Consider the following 27872-nt stretch of genomic DNA (forward strand, 5'->3'; position numbering starts at 1 on the left):
ATTATATTATATTATATATTATATAATATAATAATATATTATATATTATATATTATATAATATCTAATATTTAATATATTTTTTAAATTAAAATTACAAATAAAAATCATATATTCGATTCATAGGTAATTACCAGGCCAAGGTGTACTGACACCCAGGCCAAGCAAAAAGTCAACATGGATTTTCGCATTTTTAGGCGAGTGAAGAAGGCTATTTTTTTCACATCGCCACTTTTTGGCCCCCCTTGATCCTACACTAACCCTATCAGTTCATATTATTTTCTTTGAAACAACGCGACAAGCTGCATTGTCTCAAAGAGGGGCAAAATGTAGACACCTAAAATTGTCCTATCTAATTAAATAAATATCTTTATTTATTTAATTATTTTATCCTAATTTTTCTATTAATTGAATAAATCTTTATTTATTTAATTAATTCATTTATCCTCTTCTAGCCTTATTTCTCATTTAAATAAATACTTTTATTTATTTAAAAATTATCCTTCCCCTAAATTAAATAAATACTTTAATTTATTTAATTGATCCCACTTCTTCTAATTAATTAAATAAATATTTATTTATTTAATTAATTCATTAGCCTTTTCTACCTATGATGCATGTCATTCATCTCTTAATTCCTACACTACCTAACCCTCTTATTATTTTCTTATTTCTTTTACCTACCCTCTAATCTTCCCTGACCATCCATCTTTTACACCTCTCAATCTTATCCCTCTATTTCTTACAATGTCTTCTATATAAGAGGACGCTTCTTTCATTATCAACCCTATTCAATCAGCTAATCATCCTAAGTATCCTAGCACTCCTAGACTAGCATTCAAACTTTCATATGCGATCAAGCCTACTTGCAACCACACTTCCATTCTTTGTTGAGCTCTTGTGCACACATAAAATTTGAGAGCAAATATATCAATCAAGATCAATAGAGATAGGAAGAATGGAGATTCAAACCCTATTGAACATGTGATGGTATAATCTTTATGATTTTTTTGATTTACATTGTCTTAGGTAATCTTCATATGTAATGGTGGATCTTTATTGTTGTTAGGCTAGGGTTTTGTGGTTGAATTCATTTAGTCTTTCAATGTTGTTGTTTCCATTTTAACCATAAACACTTGCAATATAATGAGTGTTTTGAAAAGTATTCAACATCTTCGGCTATCATCTTCGGAGGAATTACCAATTTCGGCATCTCACTACATCTCTCTAGACAACCATCAATCTTCATAATCCGAGAGCCATTAGGCATACCAGCACTGCCAAACCCTGAATCTAAAATAAAAAGATTATTATCAAAAGTCTTGATACCTTGGGATGGGGATTTTGAACCTAGCACAACATGAAAATCCATGTCGGGTGATGCCCATGAGACCTCTCCTCCAATACTAGACATCGCACCAAATGGTAAACTCAACCCCAAAGGGAGATAAATGAGGAATTCACACACCCCTGCTATTCACTGAACACCCACCCCTCTCGAGCACCATCAAAGGCCAAAACAGACCAAAGCCCCCCTCACCCCACAAGATATCCATGAAACAACAAGAAAACCCGAGCCCAGCCGTGCTCAACACAAACCCTCCACCCACAACACATCGCACAACCACCAACACCAACCACCCAAAAGACAGATCCTCCCCTTCCTTCAAGAAAACCCTATGCCCTTCCCCCGATGCACAGGGAAATAGAGACCGCCCACAAGCTAGGGCGTCGATGCCCTAGCTCAAACCCTACAACCACCCTTCGCACTCAACGCCATCTCCCATCAATCTTCAAATCAACCTTCGATCCATTTTCATTCACAAAATTAAACAAAAAGATATTAAATAATTATTTAAGGATAAGACCTTCAACATTATTATGCGATATTTAATGAGATTTCATTTATATTATGTGGATTGTAAAATATTTGTAATTTTTTTGCACTCGAGTCCACACTTTATACGAAAGGATGATAAATATCCACTTTTTTCAGAAATCATGTGATTCAATGGTCAAACTATTTATGAAAAAAAAATTATTTTCATTCACAAAATTAAACAAAAAGATACTAAATAATTATTTAAGGATAAGACCTTCAATTCAACTCAATTTTTTTTTTATTATTATGAGATATTTAATGATATTTTATTTATATTATGTGGATTGTAAAACATTTGCAAATTTTTGCACTCTAGTCCCCACTTTATACAAGTTGATGATGAATATCCACTTTTGAGGGAAATCATGTGATTCAATGGCCAAACTATTTAGTAAAAACTTATTATTTTCATGTACAAAATTAAACAAAAATATAGTAAATAATTATTCAAGGATGAGAACTTCAATTGAGATCAATTTTATTTTTAATTAAAAATCATTTTTTTAAATGAAAGTATAAATCTAATAAAAACTAATATGGATGATATAAACCTATCAATATGATAATATTTCAAATCATTATATAGATTTGATATAAACCTCATAAATATGGTATTTATCTTGGGCAAATAATAATAAATTTAAAAAACTGTATGATAAATGCTTTGATAATGAAGAGTTTTATTACTCAAATGTGAAGGAAAATAAAATGATTACAATTAAGAGTAAAAATGTGACACAAATATATAGGGATAGTTAAGCACTGACATAGATAAAAACATAACTTATGTTGGGGAAAAGGATAAAAGTTAAGATTGGAAGAAAAGAGTAAGTTGAGACAAAAGGATAAGAAGAATGCATGTAAATTATAAAATAAAGATTTATTTTTCTATATTTTCATTGATTAATTAAGGGAGTGATATGAGAAAAGAGAAAAGAGAGAATAAGAAAAAAATGATGGAAAACTAAAATAGTGTTGTACAAGGGGCAAGTAGACTAATTTAGATAAGAAGAAGATTTTTTATGCGAGGGAATATTAAAAGAGGAGAAAGAATAAGAAGATGAAAAAGTTGAGGTAGGCCTTAGTAGAAAGGTGAAAACTATCAAATAATTAGGGGGAGGAGGGGGACATAGTGTCACACACCTGTCTTAATGTCTAATCATAAATACACTAGTCGATATATTTAATTACATGGTTGAAAATACTATCAAGTTGTTAATATTTTTTAGTTGATATTAAAATAAATTTCAAGTAATATTTCTAATTATCATGTAAATGATTTGGATGTAAAAATTAACACATGATTTATTTATTATTTTAAATGTTAGATCTAATATGCTTTTGGAAAAGACTAACTATTCAAAATACTAGAACTACTTGTTTGGTCTCTACTCATGAATGTGACAAGAAAGAACTAACACCCATGTGGCCATAAAGAAAATCATTAGGGTAAGGGGGTTCACACGATTGAAAGAATCTAATCATACATGAACATATAAACCATTTTGTTGATTTGTGCATAATTGAGTGTTGACATTGAACCATTATCTAAGATCTTACTTGATCATATATAGTGATAGATCATTTGTGTTAGTTGCAATTTAGTATATTCATTATTCATATATTTTCTAGATTCACTAGTTTTCCCTACATCATTATTTAGTATTTTGGGATAAGAATACTTACATTTATTTTATAATGATTTATTTTACAATATGTATTTTATAATTAATAAATAAAGTTATCATTATTAAAAATAAATAATAAGTTGAGTTAGCTAGTGGAGATCACTCAAGAGTGGAGTGGTAATTAAAAAAATAGTTAAGGGAAAAATAGGTGACAATAGCCTTCTTAATCATTGGGAGGATTGTTCAAAATTTTAATTAGGGATACCAATAGACCACAAGGAAGCTTATGACTCGATAGTGAATATAGGAACTTAAAAAGTACACCATGTATTTATCATTCTCTCTCCTAAAAAATATTTAATCCAAGTTGTTGCATCCCTAATGTTTAGATGGTAATATTATAAAGAATGTGATATTTTATGTGCTCCATTTATTTTGTGGATTGTAAAACATTTATAAAATTTTGCACTTTGCTCCCCACTCTATACAAGTTGATGATGAATATCCACTTTTTTGGAAAATCGTGTGATTTAATGGCCAAACTTTTTTAAGAAAAAATATTATTTCCATATAAAACATTTAACAAAAAGATAGTAAATAATTATTTAAGGATAAGACCTTCAATTGAAGTTAATTCCATTTTTAATAAAAAATCATAAATTTAATGAAAGTATAAATCCAACAAAACTAAAATGGATGAAATAAACCTAGCAATATCCAATATTTAAAATCATTATTTAGACTTGGTAGAACTTCATAAATATGATATTTATCTTGGATAAAAAAATCACAATAAATTTATTGAAATGTATGATAAAGATTGTTGAAATTGAGAGTTACATTACTAAAAAGTGGAGGAAAATAAAATGATTACAATTAAGAGTAATGTGTGTGTGTGTGTGTGTGTGTGAGATGCCCACACACACACACACACACATATGTATGTATGTATGTATGTGATAGTTAAATAATCACTTGACATGTATAAAAATATAATTTATGTTGGAGAAAAGGATAACAAGCAAGGTTGAAATAAAATATTAAGTTGAGACAAAGGGATGGGAAGAATAACTTTAAATTGTAAATAATAATAAAATTTTACCATTATGAACAAGCCATTATAACATTAGTTCAAACAATAATTAACCCCAACACGAAGACATTATATATCATGAGGAAGAGACGATATGTCGTAAATTTTTTAATACATTATACATCAATTTACATTAATACATTATACATTAATACAATCGAACATTCCATACTCAATTTAAAAGGTAAATAATTTTAATACATTCTACTATCTTGTAATTAGGTTAGGTATGAAAATAATATTTTCCTCCATATATAAATTGATCATTGATTTCGGAAATAGATACAAATGATGGTTTGCATAAAGTAGTGAACAAAGTTAATATATTTAAGCAAAACTTTAATACATACATATAAGATATCAAGCATCATAAACGATGATATAATATAATCATCCAAACACTAGAACATGGAGACATGGATTAGAGATTTCTTGGTGTGAGAATTGAAAAGAGAGGACGCAGCTTGTGAGTTCCCGTGTTTATTATTGTGTCGTAGTCCTCCTCATGTCCTGTTGGCATTTTCAATTCAAAGTTTTGAACAATCCTCCCAATGACCAAGGAGGCTATTGTCACTGCTTGTGTCCATCCTGCACACAATCTATTCCCTGCTCCAAATACCATGGTCCTATAAATATCTTCTTCCACTGGAAACTCTAGTTGTCTCTCTGGTTTCCACTCCTCTGAATTTTTCCATTCGCCCTCATAATTATTTGCTCCCCATATATTAATTAATATCTAAATAATGAACAATAATAAGCAATTAGTAAATGTCCAAAATAATTAAACATATTTTCTTAAGTTCTTTTATTTAAACTGCAAAAGCTTTTATTTTACCTCCCATCCTGCTGGAACATGGTAGCCGTCAATCTCCACATCCTCATGGACGATACGTAGTGGCACTAGAGGCAAAGGAGAATGTCTGCGTACTGTCTCATAAAATATTCCCTTCAGATATGGCAATTTCCTCAAATCCTTTTCTTCTACTGCTTTATTTCCACATACTTGTTCTAGCTCTTTGTAAAGTCGTTCCTGTGGGTCTCATGGCAGGATTTCAGAAATTTTGCATTGAAATAGAATGATTTTATTGATAAAAATGGGAAAGCTTTTGCAGAAAAAGTACCTGAGCGTGAGGATGCTTGGCAAGGTTGAAGAAAGCCCAGACCATAGCAACATGACTTGTAGTAGTGCTTTCAATAACAGGCTCCCATATTGCTGTCTCCAGCTGCCTCTCACTCAGAATCTCACCTTCCTTGAGAAGCATGTCTAGATATCCTTTCGGTTCCTTCACCCATTAACACATTTTTTCATCAAAGACATAACTAGGCGACAACACAGTCAAAAGATGTTAAACTGACCATGCATATAAAAAGACAGGTTCCAAAAGAGTTATTTTACAAGAATATGTTAAACTGACCATGCATATAAAAAGACAGATTCCAAAAGAGTTATTTTTACAGGAATATGTTTTTAAAAGGACAAATGGATTTTAGCCATAGTATGGTACCTTTCCTGAAGATAGAAGGTCTCTCTCTTGGCAAATAAGAGCCCTCACAAGTGCTGATCTTCTCCTCGTCACATCATCTAACAATTTCCGTAGTTTTTTGTTGGGAAGCCATCTGTTTACAAGAGGAAGGAAGTCTCTCCAATTGATTTCCAGAGCAGCATTTCCAGGATCTCCAACTATAAGATTGTACATGTCTTGCAACGATACAACTTTACTGCCCAACTCTTCAACATGTAAGGGTTCCACAGTTCTGCCTATCACCTGTACTCCAAGCCAAATTATTTACTACTTGAATAACAATCTTTCTTCCGTTGAACTACTGAGGTCCTTTTGGCATAAAAATGTTACCAGTTGACCTAACAAACATTCTGTTACTTTTAATTATGAAAATTACAAATGTATTTGATGGATAAGCTCTTCCAAATTTCAATACAAAACTATAAATAATGTAAGTTAAAATGTTGCATGCATGGTGCTTCCACATTATAGATTACCGTACTACAGGAAGTTACCTGATTTAGAGCAAAAGGAAACAAGTGATCTAGAATTATCTTGCTCATGTTCACTGTATCATTGCAAGCTTTCTTCAACTCCAGATACACGGAATCTATTAGCCTCCGCACCATTTCCTCACGCATATATGCATTGTTTCTCTGTTTACACAAGTAAATGTACCATATGTTATGAAGAGTCAAAAGTCTTATCAAAGAAATAGTTAAGGTATTTGATAAGCAGATGGGTATAAAAAAATGTAGCTGAATAAAACGGCGATGAAACAAAAGATTGAAGAGAATACTTGAGGAGTTGTTCCGAGGAGGTGCGAGACCATGAGCTTCTTCATCAAGCGATGATCTCTTCCATAGTCTGACAAGGCCACCATTGTCTGATCCAAAGACAGCACTTTCAAGGCTGTGGTCAGATTTTTCGCTGTGATAGATGAATGATGCTCTGTCATGGCCTGCAACCCACATTTACATTCTCAAAAACCTTGATTTACATTTACATTCTCAACACACCTTTTTGATTGTAAAGATTTCTAAGATTTAAACTAGGCAGACTTACTTGTCTGGCAGCTTTGGCTGAATTCAATACAACAACAGCAGATGTAAGGCCAGTACGGACAGAATAGACAGGACCATAGAATTTAGCCCACTGGTAGAATGTTCTATGAGGCACCTTATCCTTGAACAGAACAAGGTCCCTCACAACCATCCATGCACCCACAGCTGCATGCATTCACAGTTTATTCAGATTATCACATTTTCAAATAAGGGAACAAAGACAAGAATACAAGAAATATGAAACTAACCTGGTGGGTATTTCTTCTTCTTCTTTGATGAACTAGATTTGATGGCAATGAATACTAAACCCACCACCATTACAACCTGAATGGCAGTCCATGTTACTGACAAATACTGGGACATATTGCTCAACAAGTATTTACTTGACAGAGATACAGAATATGAGCTCCCCCAACACATATATATAGGTAAAGAATGGATAAAAAGTAATAACATTATCTGATAACTAATTGGTGACTCTTTACCAAAACCATGTGATAAATGCTTTTCTTATGTTATCAGGGCCGATTATTTGTGGCTACGTTTCAAATTTTTTTAAAAGATATTATGTGGTAGTTTTTTTTTGTCTGTGTCTTGTTATATGTTCCAGATGATGAGGGTGACATATTTTGAGCTGATATAAAATGTTTTGGAATTTTGTGGTAATGTTTGAAAGATTTCTATTCCAAATAAAAAGTTGGTAATGAATTTTGTGTCTTGTTATGTATGTTTCTAAGTTGATAAGGCTGATATATTTTGTGTGTGCAAATAATAAATTTTTTATAATTATTGAAGAGAAAATGTTCTCCATATCTGATATGAGAGATCATTATTTGTCAAAAAAAATTGCAATAATTTTTCAGAGATTTTTTGAGGAATCTTCTGTGGCCATGTTTAAAACATTTTCATCTCAAATAATAAAGTTGATAATGAGTTTTGTGTCTTGTTTGTTTATACCTAAGTTTTCGGAAGAAAGCTTTTGTGGTTATGCTTAAAAGATTTTCATCCTAAATTATCGCAAGAAAGCTTTTGTGGTTATTCTTAAAAGATTTTCACCTCAAATAATAAAGTTGATAATAAATTTTGTGACTTGATATATATATATATATATAAAAGTATTATACATTTTGTTTATGCAAATAATAAAATTTTATAATTATTTATGATTGGAAAATGCTATGTGATTTGGTAAGAGGGTTAATTATTTGTCACTACATTTGTAAGATTTTTTTATATATATCCTTAGGGGAATCTTTTGTCAACATGTTTAAAATATTTACAACTCTAATAATAGAGTTGATAATGACTTTTGTGTCATGTTATGGGTGAACCCACAATATTTATATTATATATAAATATATTTAAGTGACTTTATCCATTTAAACTATCTAAAACCCTCAACTTTTTTCTAATCAAAACATGAAATATAAATTTTACCAATGAAAGAACTACTATAATACCAAACACATCCTTGTTTAAATTTGACCCCTTTATTTGTATATTCCCATCATATTAGCTTTAATTTACCAAGAGGATTAAATCTCCTAAAAAACTTATGTTTTGACCTAGATCCTTTTCCTTATTTCTCTACTCACACCTTTCCTTGGAATATTTAGAAGTAAACAGTACTTCATTGGCTAATATAGAGTTGTTCCACCTCAAATCCTCTAAGAAACTAATGAGAAACCACTACCTTGAATCTATAACCATATTTAAAGTTGTAGATCCAATGCCCATCGCCAAATTGCTCTCTCTCTCTCTCTCTCTCTCTCTCTCTCTCTCTCTCTCTCTCTCTCTCTCTCTCTCTCTCTCTCTCTCTCTCTCTCTCTCTCTCTCTCTCTCTCTAAAGGGCTATACCTTTCTTTTTTGTACTCCATATTTGGCACACATGACCAAGCTTTAAATTTCATGTAATTACTCAAGAATTGAAAAGCATAATTTAGGTGTACAAACTAGTATTCAAATTTGATCCATGCTTATGATTCAAATTTATAAAATTGATGCATACATTACACATGTGTGTTTATATGATTGATGCATGTTTAAGATTGATGTACATGTACATTTACATATTGATGTGCATGTTATGTTCTCATGCGCACGATGTATTCATTTTTTTTAGATATACTACTAGATATGAAATTGATTGCAACATTTATGATTGTGAAAGATAATTTTATATTTTATTGGAGATCTCTATAAATTTAAGAGTACATTTTGAATTTATTAAATTGAATTTTAGTACATACATTTAAATAGTATATAGTAAATTTGAATGTAGCTAGTAATTGTCTTTGAATTTTAGATTTAAATAAAGCAATATAAGGCTTGACATTAAATTATCCTTTAGGTGTACCTATCTACATTATAGACATCATGGCAGATGAGGCAATTCTCCCATAGGAACTATTTGCATGAATAAATATTGAGATTCATAAATTGAGAGCCTCAATAAGTAGTAGTAGTAGTAGTAACACTGGTGTTTATAAGAGCACTTGTTAGAGTATTCTTGATAGCCTTGTGGATATTAGGAATGACATGCAAGGCACTAGTACCTATTTAGTAGATGCTATAAAGGTTATTCTTGTCAGGAAGTGGCAAGAGGTTTGTTAGGGTTTGTCTCTTTTTGAGGTTCAAGGTTTAGTGTTGAAGGAAACCCTGAAAGAGCATTGTTTTTCATCATATTTGGAAAAAAATGTTGTGAAGGGATACCAGGTTACTATATGTGAGGATCATGTGATGATTTCTTTGATATACCCATGCTTCCTTACTACACATGGTCGTTATCCAAATAACGACCAAATCCCACTCTATTTTGTATTGCAATTGTATGTTGAGGTTCATTTGGGAAAGAACGTCAACTACACTAATTTGCCACCATATTTGGGTCAGGGCCATGGTAGGATATCTGATAGGGATGCTTATCATTAAGAAATTTGACATATTCCAACACATAGGGCCATTGTTGGTCAGAGGGCATCAGCTATTTCCCTTTTGATAAGTCTCCCGAAAGATGAGGTTGTTCTTAGTACCTATCTTTGTGGAGACATTGATAGAGTTGGTGACATTCCAGTTGCAACCGCTTTGATATCCAGTGATTGAGAGGGCCAGTATTTGATGATTCGTTTACATTCTAGATCTTCATTTGTAACATACCCTAATAATAGCTCAGATGATCCTTATGGTGCAGCGGGCATCCCTTCACCTACTGACTTGGAGGGTCTTAGAGGAGACATGGCATGTGTTACTCTGATTATTTTGGCTAAGGATATTTTGGATGGATATGCATTCATTGCATCAGAGAATCATATTCTTATGGAGAAGGTCAAAGGTCTTGTGGGTTCCATCTTTCATGATCCACAGTCAAGTTCTCGTCATTCTCATCACCTAGGTGGGCCCAACGACAAATCCTAAAAATCTTTAATAATCGACTATTGAAGACTAAAAGGAAGGAGAGAGAGAGAGAGAGAGAGAGAGAGAGTCTTAAGGAGAGATACTAAAAGGAACTAAAGAGAATATGAGAATTTAAGAGAGAGAGATCCTAAAAAAATTTAATCACCTAAGAAGACTAAAAGGAGTAGGAGAGAGAGAGATCCTAAAAATATTTAATAATCACCTATAGAAGACTAAAAGTAGAGAGAGAGAGAGAGAGAGAGAGAGAGAGAGAGAGAGCAGGGGGGAGGATCTTAAGGGGAGAGACTAAAAAGAAATAAAGAGAGTGAGAGAACTTCAGACAGAGAGATATCCTAAAATTTATTTTTATCTTTAATCTCCTATGAAGACTAAAAGGAAAGGGGGAGAGAGAGAGAGAGGGGATCTTACGGGGAGAGACTAAAAAGAAATAAAGAGAGTGAGAGAACTTCAGAGAGAGAGATATCCTAAAATCTTTTACAATCACCTATTGAAGACTAAAAGGAGAGAGATTTTTTATTTTTTTTTAATCACCTATGAAGACTAAAAGGAGACGGAGAGAGAGAGAGAGATCCTAAAAGTATTTAATAATCACCTATTGAAGACTAAAAGGAAAGAGAGAGAGGGGGGTGGTAGTAAAGTGCTTTGATGATGTTTTCACCTGTGGTGTGCTAGAGTAGAGATCATGAGTCAGGATTTCCTGTCAATATTTTCTTTAGTTGTGTACTTTATGTACTCATTGTATTTGACCTCATGGTCTCTTATAAAGGAAATAGTTTCCTTATATTTGCTTAATCTTAAGGCTTAAATATTTAAATTTTATGTCATAATCTAATAACATCTCTTTATTAAGATATTTTTGAGCGTGTTGGAGAAATTTATACTAAAATACATGTGTATTTTATGTATTATTAATTAAATAATATGGAGGTCCTTACATGCAGGTACTTTCTTGGTCACTTCAAATGTTGTATCATCTCCTTCATTCATTACTTGATGACTCACAATTCCAATCGAACTGTCAATACACTACCTAATAAACATTATGGGGGAGGAGGGGGTATTATATTGTTTGTGCTAGAATGCTTAGTTTTTCTTGGAGTGAGATATGATACATAGTTGCATTCCTATTTTGTGGAGTCAACCTTCCATCCTTAATTTATTTTATTTCTTTAGACTCTTGCACTTGTTTTCAACTTTCATCGATTAAGTAGTCATGATGAGATCACTCATGCAAATTCATGTGCCATCTGTATTTTTTATTGACAAATGGGTATGTGCACCAAGTTGTGGTACCAAAGGGGGTCTTAAGATGCCACTTTTTTCTGAAATCAGCAAAGTCTGAACTTCAACGACAAATTGAAGATAGTTACACTCCAAATTTGAAGATGCAACAAGAAAAAGAGTTAGAGTGCTTCAAGTCTACTTTCTAAACTACTAATTTTTTTTGAAAATGGTGGAGATTAAGGGCTTCAAACAGGGGGGCCACAAAAAGTGGTCCTGTTTTTATGCAAAAAACATAACATAGCGTCTGTTGTGGCCCCCCTAAAATGTTAACTTTTTTTTTTAATTTTAAAAATCGCTTTGGTGAGAAATTAGCTAACACCTTGAAGTTTATGCTATAATTTTCAGCTAATTTTTTAATGAGTATATGATTTTTTACTAATTTTCGAAGTGGACACATCCTGAAAAACATAAATTTGAGCATGCTCCCCCCTAAAATCATTGAAAACAAATCAAAAATCAAAACTTTTTTTTTTAAATTGTGTAGAATGGAGTCTAGTTTCTAAAAATGTAATTTTTTTCAAAATCTGATGAACGTGTAAAAATCTAGACCCAAAATAGTGCATGTTGGTTTTTGACAAAAAAAAGACACACTAACAAAAGAAATTATAGATGAAAGACAACGAAATCAAAATCTGAAATAAATTATATTTTTGGATAGCTAAGAGGGAGCCTAAGTTTACCACAGTATTTTTTTTAACTTCATTGAAACACGTGCAAACCTGACGGAGAGCACGACCAAAAATATGTCAAAATTTTCAATGTTCTAACAAAAACACGTCTCTAGCTTGAAATGGTCGTCCAAACCTTTGGGTTGGATGCCCAAGGCAAATCCAAACCATAGGTTTGGTGTTTCCCAAAGCGGGACATTTGGCACTCGCCAAATATGGCGAGCGCCCTATTTGGCGTGTGCCAAATGTGATGAATGGATATTCCATTTGGCGCAAATCCAAACCATAGGTTTGGTGTTTCCCAAAGCGGGACATTTGGCACTCGCCAAATATGGCGAGCGCCCTATTTGGCATGCGCCAAATGTGATGAATGGATATTCCATTTGGCGCGCACCAAATGTGGTCCATATTCCACATTGGGTGCGCGCCAAATAAGGATGAAGAGGGAGATAGGTTGAGGGATAGCAGAATAAGGGAATTGTGAGAGCTAGAAAGGGGAGGGACAAAAAAGAGTATGTATCTATAAGAATGAAGAGTCTGAGAAGGGGTAAGGGGAGAGAGAGAATATGAGATCTAGTTCATAGAGAGAGATGGAACTACGAGGGAAGGGAGATAAAGAAGGGAGAGGTGAGATGGGGGTTTCTATGTACACATTTGGCACTGTCCCTATTTGGCACGTGCCAAACATGGAATAGATACAAACTCTTATTTGTCCCTCCCCTCTCTAGCTCTCACAATTCCCTTATTCTCCTATCCCTCGAGCTATCTCCCTCTTCATCCTTACACCCATCTAATTCCCTCTCTCACCTCTTTCCCTTAGTTTTTTACCTCACTCCCTCCTCTCTCTATGGTCCTAAGGGGTCATAGGACACCATATGACCCCTTAGGACACAAATGACCCCTAACGACACCTAAGGGGTCATATGGTGTCCTAAGGGGTCATAGGACACCATAGGACACATAACGGCACCATATGGTGTGTTAATGGCTCATAGGACACCATATGACCCCTTAGGTGTTGTTAGGGGTCATATTGTATCCTAAGGGGTTAGATGGTGTCCTATGACCCCTTAGGACACCATATGACCCATAATGACACCATATTGTGTCATAAGGGGTCATATGGTGTCCTAAAGGGTCATAGGAAACCATATGACCCCTTATGACGCCATATGACCCATAACAACACCCTATTGTGTCCTAAGGGGTCATAGGACACCATATGACCCCTTACGACACCATACGACCCATAACGACACCCTATTGTGTCCTAAGGGGTCATATGGTGTCCTAAGGGGTCATAGGACACCATATGACCCCTTACGACACCATAACGACCCATAACGACATCTAAGGGGTTATATGGTGTCTTATGGCCCCATAGGACACTATATGACCCCTTAGGTGTCCATTCAACCCATAACGACACCATATTGTGTCCTAACAGGTCATATGGTGTCCTAAGGGGTCATAGGACACCATATGACCCCTTAGGACACCATACGACCCATAATGACACCGTATTGTGTCCTAAGGGTCATATGGTGTCCTAAGGGGTCATAAGACACCATATGAGCCCTTACGACACCATACAACCCATAACGACACTGTATTGTGTCCTAAGGGGTCCTATGGTGTCCTTAGGGGTCATAGGACACCATATGACCCCTTACGACACCATACAACCCATAACGACACCTAAGGGGTCATATGGTGTCCTATGGCCCCATAGGACATCATATGACCCCTTAGGTTTCCATACGACCCATAACAACACCATATTATGTCCTAAGGAGTCATAGGACACCATATGACCCCTTAGGATACCATACAACCCATAACGACACCATATTGTGTCCTAAGGGGTCATATGGTGTCCTAAAGGGTCATAGGAAACCGTATGACCCCTTAGAACACCATATGATCCATAATGACACCATATTGTTTCCTAAGGGGTCATATGGTGTCCTAAGGGGTCATAAGACACCATATGACCCCTTAGGACACCATACGACCCATAACGACACCCAATTGTGTCCTAGGAGGTCATATGGTGTCTTAAGGGGTCATAAGACATCATATGACCCCTTACAACACCATACGACCCATACCGACACCTAAGGGGTCATATGGTGTCCTATGGCCCCATAGGACATCATATGACCTCTTAGGTGTCCATACGACCCATAACAACGCCATATTATGTCCTAAGGGGTCATATGGTGTCCTAAGGGGTCATAGAACACCATATGACCCCTTAGAACACCATACGACCCATAACGACACCATATTGTTTCCTAAGGGGTCATATGGTGTCCTAAGGGGTCATAAGACACCATATGACCCCTTAGGACACCATACGACCCATAACGACACCCTATTGTGTCCTAGGGGGTCATATGGTGTCCTATGGCCCCATAGGACACCATATGACCCCTTAGGTGTCCATACAACCCATAACGACACTGTATTGTGTCGTAACATGTCATATGGTGTCATAAGGGGTCATAAGACACTATATGACCCCTTAGGACACCATACAACCCATAACGACACCGTATTGTGTCCTAAGGGGTCATATGGTGTCATAAGGGGTCATAAGACACCATATGACCCCTTAGGACACCATACGACCCATAACGACACCCTATTGTGTCCTAAGGGGTTATATGGTGTCTTATGACCCCTTAGGACACCATATGACCCCTTAGGACACCATACGACCCATAACGACACCATATTGTGTCCTAAGGGGTCATATGGTGTCCTAAAGGGTCATAGGAAACCATATGACCCCTTTCGACACCATACGACCCATAACAACACCATATTGTTTCCTAAGGGGTCATATGGTGTCCTAAGGGGTCATAAGACATCATATGACCCCTTAGGACACCATACAACCCATAACAACACCCTATTGTGTCCTAGGGGGTCATATGGTGTCCTAAGGGGTCATAGGACACCATATGACCCCTTACGACACCATACGACCCATAACGACACCTAAGGGGTCATATGGTGTCCTATGGCCCTATAGGACATCATATGACCCCTTAGGTGTCCATACGACCCATAACAACACCGTATTGTGTCCTAATGGGTCATATGGTGTCATAAGGGGTCATAGGACACCATATGACCCCTTAGGACACTGTACGACACATAATGACACCGTATTATGTCATAAGGGGTCATATGGTGTCATAAGGGGTCATAAGACACCATATGACCCCTTAGGACACCATACAACCCATAATGACACCATATTGTGTCCTAAGGGGTCATATGGTGTCCTAAGGGGTCATAAGACACCATATGACCCCTTACGACACCATACGACCCATAACGACACTTTATTGTGTCCTAAGGGGTCATATGGTGTCCTATGACCCATTAGGACACCATACGACACATAACAACACCATAATGTGTCCTAAGGGGTCATATGGTGTCCTAAAGGGTCATAGGAAACCATATGACCCCTTAGGACACCATACGACCCATAACAACACCATATTGTTTCCTAAGGGGTCATATGGTGTCCTAAGGGGTCACAAGACACCATATGACCCCTTAGGACACGATACAACCCATAACGACACCCTATTGTGTCCTAGGGAGTCATATGGTGTCTTAAGAGGTCATAGGACACCATATGACCCCTTACGACACCATACGACCCATAACGACACCTAAGGGGTCATATGGTGTCCTATGGCCCCATAAGACACCATATGACCCCTTAGGTGTCCATACGACCCATAACGACACCATATTGTGTCCTAACGGGTCATATGGTGTCCTAACGGGTCATAGGACACCATACATATGGTGTCCTAAGGGGTCATAGGACACCATATGACCCCTTAGGACACCATACGACCCATAAGAACACCGTATTGTGTCCTAAGGGGTCATATGGTGTCATAAGGGGTCATAAGACACCATATGACCCCTTAGGACACCATACAACCCATAACATCACCATATTGTGTCCTAAGGGATCATATGGTGTCATAAGGGGTCATAAGACACCATATGACCCCTTAGGTGTCCATACGACCCATAACAACATCATATTGTGTCCTAACGGGTCATATGGTGTCCTAAGGGGTCATAGGACACCATATGACCCCTTAGGACACCATACGACCCATAACGACATCGTATTGTGTCCTAAGGGGTCACATGGTGTCTTAAAGGGTCATAGGAAACCATATGACCCCTTACGACACCATACGACCCATAATGACACCCTATTGTGTCCTAAGGGGTCATATGGTGTCCTAAGGGGTCATAGGACACCATATGACCCCTTACGACACCATACGACCCATAACGACACCGTATTGTGTCGTAAGGGGTCATATGGTGTCTTAAGGGGTCATATGACACCATATGACCCCTTAGGACACCATACGACCCATAACGACACCTAAGGGGTCATATAGTGTCCTATGGCCCCATAAGAGCCATATGACCCCTTAGGTGTCCTTATGAATCATTACGACACCATATTGTGTCCTAAGGGGTCATAAGACACCATATGACCCCTTAGGACACTATTCAACCCATAATGACACCTAAGGGATCATATGGTGTCCTAAGACACCATATTATGTCCTAAAGAGTCATATGGTTTAATTTTTATGGTTGTGGCTATCAAACTATAGGGTATAGAGTAGAAATTTATCAAAGGTTAAAAAATTTCAATGGAAGTCATTTGGCTAGCGCCAAATATGGCGCTAGCCATATTTTGTGTTAGCCATATTTTGCGCTAGCCAAATGAGCTGCACTAAAAAACGGTTATATGGGACCCTTGACCTATGATCCAAGCCCACATTCTCTCATTTTGTCTTCTTTTTGCACATGATCAGACAAAAAAATGCTTTTTGCATGGTGTTGACATTTTATGCAAGGTTATTTTATACATTCCATTAGCTCTCCACCACCTTTTTTTTCATTTGGCAATGTCAAAGAGGAAGAACATAGTTTTTTTTATCAAATTTGAATAATTGAGGTAATATTTTCTGGTTTTTAGAATTCAAATACTTATTAAGTCTTATTTTGTTTAACTGTTAGAATAAAAGTGTGAGTCAAAATTGATTATAATCCTATTAGATTTACATTAGATTTAACAATGCATTTGAAGGAAGTTGCATAAGAAAATTATTTGTTTAGTAGTTTAAAACAAAATTTGCAATTTCATACATCCTTTTTAAGATCTTATGAAATAATTTAGAAAAGGAATACATGAAAAAATTTCAATTTCATATATCCATTTTAACATATGCATAATCATCATCATGCCGAGGAAACAACCAAAAAATGTAACACCGGAAGAGCGTGAAGCTAAGAATGCAAAAAAAAGAGAAGGAATGAAGTAACTTCGTGAACAAAGGAAATTGAATACCATAGAAGAAGAGGTGTCAATTGAAGAGGTGCCAATTGAAGAGGAACATGAAATATCCATCCAATCTAAGAGAGAGACAAAATTGGCCACACAAAGGCAACGGATGCAAAACCTTCGTGCAATAAGACAATTGAATCCTGAGGTTGAGAGCATGTCTACCACAATTCAAGTTGAAGGCACCCCATCTCTTACATCTCAAGTTGAAGGTGCACCATCTCTTATTGGCACACCGTTGGTGTCTACAACATCTCATACTGAATGCACTCCCTCTATGACATTTGACATTGCAAGTACTTCACGACTGACATCAAGTATTGGAGCTACACCATCTTGTACACCTCAATTTCAAGGTATGTCATCATTTTCATCTCTGGTTGAAGGTATGCCACCTATCCCTAATGTTGTTGACATTCCTAATCTTGAGATAACTCAAAGTTTGAGAACACCTCCTAGAGTTTTGCATAGAAAGCCTAAGTATTTGATTGATATTGATACTAATGTTTTGAAACCAATGGTTGACAAGTTTCCAAAGCGTACTTGTCAAAGACATGCTAACCGGATATGGAAAATATTTTTTGAGCCTTTAAATGAGACAGGAAGATGTCAACTATTTGTTGAAATGATGAGAAATCTGAAATTTATGCCTATAATGAAGATTCTTGGGGTAAGAACATCGATTGAATCAAGCAAAAAAATCTATTGTGAAGAATCTGATGAATGAATATGATACTGTTGGTTCTAACTCATGCACAAAAGATAGTAATGCCACACGACGTGTCATTACATCAATAATTGTAAGCATTCAAACTAAGAAAGCTTGCCTCCTTAGAAAGACAAGTAAACAATTGAAGATAAGTAGACAAACTCTAATGAGAGCTTTGGGGAGGCAACAAAGAGCGGAGGATCCATATAACAATGAGTTATGGGCATTTTCCGGTAGATTACCACAGAAAGATTGGTAGTAAAATCCGTGATCCACATCCAAAACAATTTTTGGATATGACTCAAACACAATTTTTTGCCAAGTTTCAACATATGTATCCTCAAATAAAAATTAGTCAAAGGTTCTTTGAAATGGTAAAGCCTTTTTATGTCTAAATAAATCACACATGCACAACTTCTTGTTGTAGAGTACATATTGAATTTTCTAACCATTATGGGTTAGTGCAGGATCAAGGGGGGCCAAAAAGTGTCGATGTGAAAAAAATAGCCTTCCTCACTCACCTAAAAATGCGAAAATCCGTGTTGACTTTTTGCTTGGCCTAAGTGTCAGTACACCTTGGCCTGGTAATTACCTATGCAAATCGGATATCCGAGAAAATCGGATATCCGATTTTTATTTGTAATTTTAATTTAAAAAATATATTATATGTTACATATTACATTATATATATTATATATTACGTATTATATAATATATTATTATATTATATTATATTATATTATAATATAATAATATATTATATAATATAATATAATAATATATTATATAATATAATATAATATAATATAATATGATATTATATTATATATTATATTATATTATATTATATTATATTATATTATATTATATTATATTATATTATATTATATTATATTATATTATATTATATAATATAATATCATATTATATTATATTATATTATATAATATAATATCATATTATATTATATTATATTATATAATATAATATCATATTATATTATATTATATTATATTATATATTATGTAATATAATATTGTATTATATTATGTATTATACAATATTATATTATATTATATTATATTATATTATATTATATAATATATAATACAATATTATATTATATTATATTATATATAATATTGTATTATATTATATTATATAATACGTATTGTATTATAATATATATAATATAATACAATACGTATTATATAATATATTATTATATTATATAATATATTATTATATTATATATGTTATTTAAAAATAATTTAAATATAGAAATCGGATATCCGATTTTCTGAGACTTTTATATTTCGACAGTGACAGTCTCGTGAGTCATTTTTAACTCACGGGTTGCGCGAATTCATCAAAATCCGATATCCGCTCCATCCGATATCCGCTCCATCCGATATCCGGTGTTTTGACAAAAAATTGCAAAAAAATAGATTTAGAGGTAAGAATTTTATCGTTTTGAATCATTTTCATTCATTTTTTGTATTTTTTGTTAATGTTTATTTGATTTTTCATTGAAAATATGGTTTTTTTCATGAAAACTAGGTTTTTTTAAATCAAATACCTAATTGTTGAAATTTGTTAACTAAATTTAATTGTTTAAATTCAATTAGGTTAAAAATGGGGGATAACAATGAAAACACTGACCAACCACAACTGCAACAACCAAACCCTCATTTTCCAAACCCCCCCTCAATTCAAGATTTGATTGCACAAAATTTGAATGAATTGAGGGGGATTGCAGAAGTATATTGTAGGATCCCTTGTCTACACCCATTGTTTGATCTTCTCACATTGATCATAAAAAGTATGGAAACCATGACTAAGGAGCACGATGCCGCCCTTTTGTGGTGAGATTCTAGGAAGGAAAAATATGCAAATGGCTTGTCGTATAAGGATATCAAGGATCTTGAGATATCCAAAGCCGAAATCGCCTCATTGTTTGTCAATCCCCGTACTGGTCAGCCCGTAGATCCCAAAAAAACAAAACTTTCTATCAAATGGTGCACAAATGATGGGATTGTGAAAAAATTTTGGGATCGTTGGTGGATGGTTTTCGACAAACCACCCAACAACAATCTTGACATCCCCTTCTATTTCATAAAAAAATTGTATGTTGAGTTTGTTTTACACAAACATGTGAACTACTTTGACATCCAACCTTTCTAGGGTGTAGGTTTACGTATGCCCCAAAATAGACCTGGGGCAATTAGAGTAGTCCAGGGCCCGTATGTCCCCCCTCCTCCTGTTGATCCCCCACCTGCAGTGCAGCATCCTGATATCATTTGTGAGGTGGCTTCACGAACCATATCGGCTATTCACTCTTTGAGTAGCCTTTTGGTTTCTCAGGCTGCGTCAGTAGCTCAGCCTACTCTTGATGGTAGCGGTGCATCTAGTGGCATTGACATGTCATACTTGGCTCCACACATATGCGTGCCCCATAGTTGTGTCATGTGTGGGCATGTATGCTTGGGTCCAGTTGGACAGTCGGTCAATCCTCCTATGGACAGTGCAGATTATGAGGTGCATGAGATGCATGATGCACCAGATGTTATTACACAGACTGGAGGATACCCTGGGGAGTCCTCACATGCTAGAGGCGAGGAGGCACCATCATCATACATTGATGATGTAGTGGTAAGATTTGTATTTTCACAGTTCATGTTATATTTTAATTAAATATTTATAAATTAGATAATAATAAGTGCTAATTTTTATTTACATGGTCTATTTAACAGTTGATGATTGAGGATGAGTTGAGACAGATTCAGGAGGGCACCTTGTCGGCCATTTTAGTTGGCCTTGATAGCTTGATGGTACATATATTATTGCACCTAGTCGTTTGTATTTTATTGTACATTCATGCTCATCATTTATATTGGTATTAATTAGATTATGTAGTAACTTGCATGTATATCTTATTTTACTCTTGTAGGGCACAAGCAACACGAGTGCGGGGCAATGTGATTTAGGATCTGGTAGTGCAGTTGGAGACAAGGGAAAGGTAATTGAATGCAAATATGATTGAATGAATAGTTTAAATAACTTATAGTGATTATACATGTCTAGACATAGATTGATAGTTTCATATACTTTTTGTGTATATATACAGAGAATTCTTGGCTTCACATCCTTGATGACTACACCCAGTATACCTGAAGAAGAAGAAGAGATGCCTCGAGTAGATGTGTGTTTACTTTATTTTTTGATTAGTAGATATAATTTGTTATTATCAGTGACAATTATATGCTAACTTGTATCAATGTCACATTTTTGAACATATGTAGGTTGTGTATGAAAATATTCAAAACATACCTCCTCTACCGAAGACATACATCAAGAGTCCTGCAAAGCTGAAGAGAAAACGTGGAGATGAGGTAAACATGAGTAGTTCAATTATAGTTCATTTTTATGTTAACTTTTCGAATGTGAATTATATAATATAACTAATATTAATCGTGGTTTGTTTTTCTTTTGCAGCATCCTTCAGAGCCGAGCAGTGCGGTGAAGAGGATCAATTTTGATGATCCATTAGCAGCTTAGGTTGTTATAGATAGTTTTGGGATGCTTACATGTCTAGTTGGCATGTATATTTTGTATATGGACATACATTCATGTATTTAGACATACATTTTGTTTCAGTTGGCGTTTATGCCATATTTGTGTATGGACATACATTTGTAATCATTTGACATTTTTATATATACAGAAGTTGATATTCGATCATATAAATTGTTGCTCATCTGTGCGTGGTGTAATCATGGAAATCTTTAATCTTCATTCCAATAATTAACAATGGTTAATAATGGCTATTTAATGAACAATACAATTCATTTCATTTCATCGTAAGTGTTGTTTTTATAATGAACAATACAATACAATTCATTTAATGAACAATACAATTTATGAACAATACAATTCATTTAATCAACAATACAATACAATTCATTCAATGAACAATACAATTCATGAACAATACAATTTATTTAATGAACAATACAATACAATACAATTCATTTAATGAACAATACTTGATACAATTCATTATGACCCTATGCATGCTCCTATTTTGCCCCCCCACTCGATCCGACGCTTGAGGTCATACCCTACCGACGTCGTCCCTTGAGCGCCCTAAGTGCTCAGAATTGTCAAACTTTGACGGGCCCTAACTCAGAATCCATTGCACCTGCAAATGATCTGTTTGAACCTACAGGGTCATGAGAGGGGTCCCTACAAAAGCCTATCTCGATTTTTCGAGTTCCCTACAGTTTTATTAGGGCAGCAATTTTTCGGTTGGCAAAAAAATCATCAGTCTCACTCAATGGAATGTTGTCGCGTGGCCGATTTCTCATTCTGCTCGTTGCGATGATGAACCGTCGGCTCTGACATGTCCACTTAGGCATTATTACCCTATGCATGGTCCTATTTTTCCCCCCCACTCGATCGAATGCTCGGGGTCATACCCTACCGGCTTCGTCCCTTGAGTGCCCTAAGTGCTCAAAATTATAAAACTTTGACGGGCCCTAACTCGGAACCTGTGGCACCTGCGAATGATCTGTTTGAACCTACGGAGCCATGAGAGGGGTCCCTACAAAAGCCTATCTCGGTTTTTCAAGTTGCCCTACGGTTTTATTAGGGTAGCAATTTTTCGATTGGCAAAAAAATCGTCAGTCTCACTCAATGGAATGTTGTCGTGTGGCCGATTTCTCATTCTGCTCATCGCGATGATGAACCATCGGCTCCGACATGTCCACTTAGGCATTATTACCTTATGCATGCTCCTATCACACCACTCACTTGACTCGCACTGATCCCAATCACACGGAACACAACTCTGACAAAAACAAGCAAATGCTCGTGTCCAAATGGTCCATGTACTTGCATCTGAGCTGAGAAATGAATGCATCTTTGAAGAATCTTTAATTGTTTGAGAATCCAATCTATCTCCCACTATTCCCTCCTTAACCAACCAAAAGAATCTGCTCACTATTGAATCAAGAGTACCTCCATGTGACAATGCTGAACTACACCAATCAACAATAGAACGTGCATCAGAGAAATTTGCACCTGAAATCCTCAATTGCTCCTTAACTTTGACAACCCACCACATTCTGAGCACTTCTCATTCAAACAATCATTTCTATAGAAATAGCTGCCATCATCTCTAGGGCATAAAAATAGATCTTCCAAGTCTCTTGATGATCTCGGAAATAGCATTGCACCACACTCCTGCAACATCTCATTAGTATGCATCGTAGAACGAATATGACATAAAAGTTCATGGTACATTGAAAACTCCACATGGTACTTGCAACAATAGGTATTGTGAATCTTAAGAGGAACACAATAAAATGGTTTCAAAGATTCAAAGGCCCTTTGTGATATTTGCAAAGTTGGATGTAATTCACAAAAAAATTTGTACAACATTGTTTGGCTTGATTCCAAGAAATGTTTGGGATGCGGTGTGTGGTCTTGGTTGCCAATTCTTAATTTCAAAACATCCTTTACATTGGATGACACTCTAGAATTAGAGTGCCAAAATTGTTGAATCTCTTCCTTCACATTGTCAATAAACTTTCTATCAACACGTGGAAGCCTCCCACCAAATGCCCATGTATCTTGTTGAAGTGGATCATCAAGTCTTTGTCTTCGTGCATCCAAAGTGTTACGGTTTATGTTAAAATCAACACAAGTTTGTCTCATTTGACGAGCCTTCCTCAATGGATGGCTTACTAAGGAGGTTGTAATCACTCTTCGAGTGGCTCTCTTATCTCTTTCTTTGGTATTCTTTCCAATAGAATTGAGAGCATCAAATAGATTTTTTGCAATAACAGAATTTCTCTACATCTTCTTGTTCATACGAATCTTCAATTTGTTTAGCAATGGTCTCATCTTTATCATCTTTAGCAATTGAACAAAGAGTTGGCATTGCTCGGTCAATGTCTTATTGCTAGAATTTTGGTTGAAAAGTTGTGTAGCCCACAACCAAACGGTTCTTGTTGACCTCTTGCCTTCAAGATTCACAATATTGTTCTTATCGATTTCAAATAACCATTTTGGGGTTCTTGAAGGTCTTGGATTTGGAATTTGTCTTTCATCCATGAGAGGGTCTTCATTTCTAAAGTAATTAGGTGTTACATATGGTTCACTTGGTTGAGCAATTACACCTTCAACGTTAAAGTTTTCCACATTTTCACCTCCTATGTCAAAATTTTCCACATGTTGAGCATTTTCATTTTCATTTTCAAAATCTACATTTTCATTTTCAATAACTTGTAGCACATTTTCAAATTCAATTTCCTCTTCAGTTGAAGTAACATTAGCAATATTTAACATACCTTGTCTTCTCCTCCTATGACATTCTCTATCTCTTTCTCTATACACTTCAATTTGGTCATTTGAAAGTTTTCTTTTGCGTTTAGACTTCCGACGACTACTACTCCCCATTTCCCTCCACACATGCTCCTTCGTGATTGACAATGTAAGTTTTCACTTTAAGAATCTCCCAAAAGCACAAACTTGTCTCTAGCTGTCTGAAAACCCGTGATCCTCGACAAAAAATAGAATACGCAGACTGTGGGCCATTGGAATCTACAGAATGGCCCACAAACCCTTTTTTCTCGGTTTTTTGTACAAAAATCGGATACCGGATTTTATCCGATATCCGATTTTAATACAAAAATTTGTGGTCCCCAAAAAAAACTCCCGTTGCCGCCATTTATTTAGTAATCTGCCACATTGCAAAAATCCGATATCCGATTAAATCGGATATCAGATTTTATTAGTCATATTTTAGAGAGAGAGAGAGAGGGAGAGAGAGAGAGGAGGAAAGAGAGAGAGAGAGAGAGAGAGAGAGAGAGAGAGAGAGAGAGAGAGAGAGAGAGAGAGAGAGAGAGAGAGGAGGAGGAGAGGGGGGGAGAGAGAGAGAGAGAGAGAGAGAGAGAGAGAGAGAGAGAGAGAGAGGAGGAGGAGGAGGAGGAGGAGGAGGAGGAGGAGGAGGAGGAGGAGAGGGAGAGAGGGAGAAGAGAGAGAGAGAGAGAGAGAGAGAGAGAGAGAGAGAGAGAGAGAGGAGGAGGAGGAGAGGGAGAGAGAGAGAGAGGAGGAGGAGGAGGAGAGGGAGAGAGAGAGAATATGACCCCTAACAACACAATTTGGTGTCTTAAGTGGTCCTATGGTGTCGTTAGGGGTCATATGGTGTCTTGGGACACCATAGGACCCCTTAAAACACCAAAGCATGTCGTTAGGGGTCATATGGTGTGCCATGAACCCTTATGACCTCTTAGGACACCATATGACACCATATTAGGTCGCTTTGGGTCATATTATAGGGAAAAGGGGTCATATTGTGTCCTAAGGGGTCCTATGGTGTCCCAAGACACCATATGACCCCCTATGGACACCGTATGACCCCTAACGACACCATAGGACCCCCTTAAGACACCAAATCATGTCGTTAGGGGTCATATTACGTCTTACGGGGTCGTAGGACACAATATGACCCCTAACGACATGATTTGGTGTCTTAAGGGGTCCTATGGTGTCGTCAGGGGTCGTATGGTGTCCATAGGGGTCATATGGTGTCCCATGAACCCTTATGACCTCTTAGGACACCATATGACCCCTAATGACACCATATTGGGTTGCTTTGGGTCATATTGTAGGGAAAAGGGGTCATATTGTGTCCTAAGGGGTCCTATGGTGTCCCAAGACACCATATTGTGTCCTAAGGGGTCCTATGGTGTCCCAAGACACCATATGACCCCTATGGACACCGTATGACCCCTAACGATACCATAGGACCCCTTAAGACACCAAATCATGTTGTTAGGGGTCATATTATGTCCTACGGTGTTAGAACCCCTTAAGACACCAAATCATGTTGTTAGGGGTCATATTATGTCCTACGACCCTATAGGACATAATATGACCCCTAACAACATGATTTGGTGTCTTAAGGGGTCCTATGGTATCGTTAGGGGTTGTATGGTGTTGATAGGGGTCATATGGTGTCCCATGAACCCTTATGACCTCTTAGGACACTTATGACCCCTAATGACACCATATTGGGTCGTTGTGGGTCATATTGTGTCCTAAGGGGTCATATTGTGTCATAAGGGGTCCTATGGTGTCCCAAGACACCATATGACCCCTATGGACACCGTATGACCCCTAAAGACACAAAATCATGTCGTTAGGGGTCATATTGTGTCTTATAGGGTCGTAGGACACAATATAACCCCTAACGACATGATTTGGTGTCTTAAGGGGTCTTATGGTGTCGTTCCGAGGTTGTATGGTGTCGATAGGTGGTCATATGGTGTCCATGAACCCTTATGACCTCTTTAGGACACCATATGACCCCTAACGCCACCATATGACTCCTATGGACACCGTATGACCCCTAACAACACCATAGGACCCCTTAAGACACCAAATCATGTTGTTAGGGGTCATATGTGTGTCTTACGGGTTTGTAGGACACAATATGACCCCTAACGACATGATGTTGGTGTCCATAGGGGTCATAAGGGGTCCACTCTCTCTCTCTATCTCTCTCTCTCCCTCTCTTCTCCCTCTCCCTCCCTCTCTCTCCGTCCACCTCTCTCTCTCCAACCTCTCTCTCTCCCTCTCTCTCTCTCTCCCTCGCCTCCCCCTCTCTCCCTCTCCTCTCTCTCTCATGTCTCTCTCTCCCTCCCTCCCTCTCTCTCTCTCTCTCTCTCTCCTCTCATCTCTCTCTCTCTCTCTCTCTCCTCTCCTCTCTCTCTCTCTCTCTGTCTCTCTCTCTCTCCATACTCCCTCCTCTCTCTCTCTCTCTCCTCTCTCTCCTCTCTCTCTCTCTCTCTAAAATATGACTAATAAAATCCGATATCCGATTTAATCGGATATCAGATTTCTGCCATGTGGCAGTTTACCAAATAAATGGCGGCAATGAGAAATTGTTTGGGGACCACAAATTTTTGTACTAAAATCCGATATCCGATTTTATTCGATATCTGATTTTTGTAGTCAAATTTTCAATTTTCAAATTTTGGCTCGAGAATGCTTTGGTATTTGGCTTGGAAGTGACAAGCCTAGAAAGTCAACTGAAAAAACATGTTTTTCAGTATTCCTTGATTTTCCAGACTTTACATTGGTGGCTGACGACTTTTTTGTAACCAAAATTGATAAAATGAAAAGGGTTTTTTAAGGATGTTCCCAGCTTTC

The 27872-nt window shown here is 36.3% G+C and overlaps 1 protein-coding gene across 1 annotated transcript; it reads right to left on the bottom strand.

Moving 5' to 3' along the window:
* Window positions 1–4856: 4856 nt before the first annotated feature.
* On the bottom strand, window positions 4857–7556 carry LOC131072119 (ent-kaurene oxidase, chloroplastic). The gene is made up of 8 exons (XM_058008179.2): window positions 7417–7556; window positions 7170–7333; window positions 6904–7065; window positions 6620–6760; window positions 6108–6368; window positions 5724–5885; window positions 5438–5632; window positions 4857–5338 (listed from the first exon to the last, which is right to left on the bottom strand). Exons 1-8 carry the CDS (start codon window positions 7529–7531, stop codon window positions 5024–5026), a joined length of 1515 nt encoding a protein of 504 aa, XP_057864162.2. The 5' UTR covers window positions 7532–7556; the 3' UTR covers window positions 4857–5023.
* Between the last annotated feature and the right edge of the window lie 20316 nt (window positions 7557–27872).

The sequence above is a fragment of the Cryptomeria japonica genome, chromosome 6, assembly GCF_030272615.1.
Source record: "Cryptomeria japonica chromosome 6, Sugi_1.0, whole genome shotgun sequence".
Lineage (NCBI taxonomy): Eukaryota > Viridiplantae > Streptophyta > Pinopsida > Cupressales > Cupressaceae > Cryptomeria > Cryptomeria japonica.

What these genes read in the sequence shown, in the direction of transcription:
- LOC131072119 (XM_058008179.2), bottom strand. Translation starts at nt 7,531, where the DNA reads ATGTCCCAGTATTTGTCAGTAACATGGACTGCCATTCAGGTTGTAATG. An exon ending in TCCTCGGAACAACTCCTCAA is followed by an intron (nt 6,761 to 6,903) that starts GTATTCTCTTCA and finishes TTGTGTAAACAG; the next exon opens with AGAAACAATGCATATATGCG. An exon ending in TTCCTTTTGCTCTAAATCAG is followed by an intron (nt 6,369 to 6,619) that starts GTAACTTCCTGT and finishes CTTGGAGTACAG; the next exon opens with GTGATAGGCAGAACTGTGGA.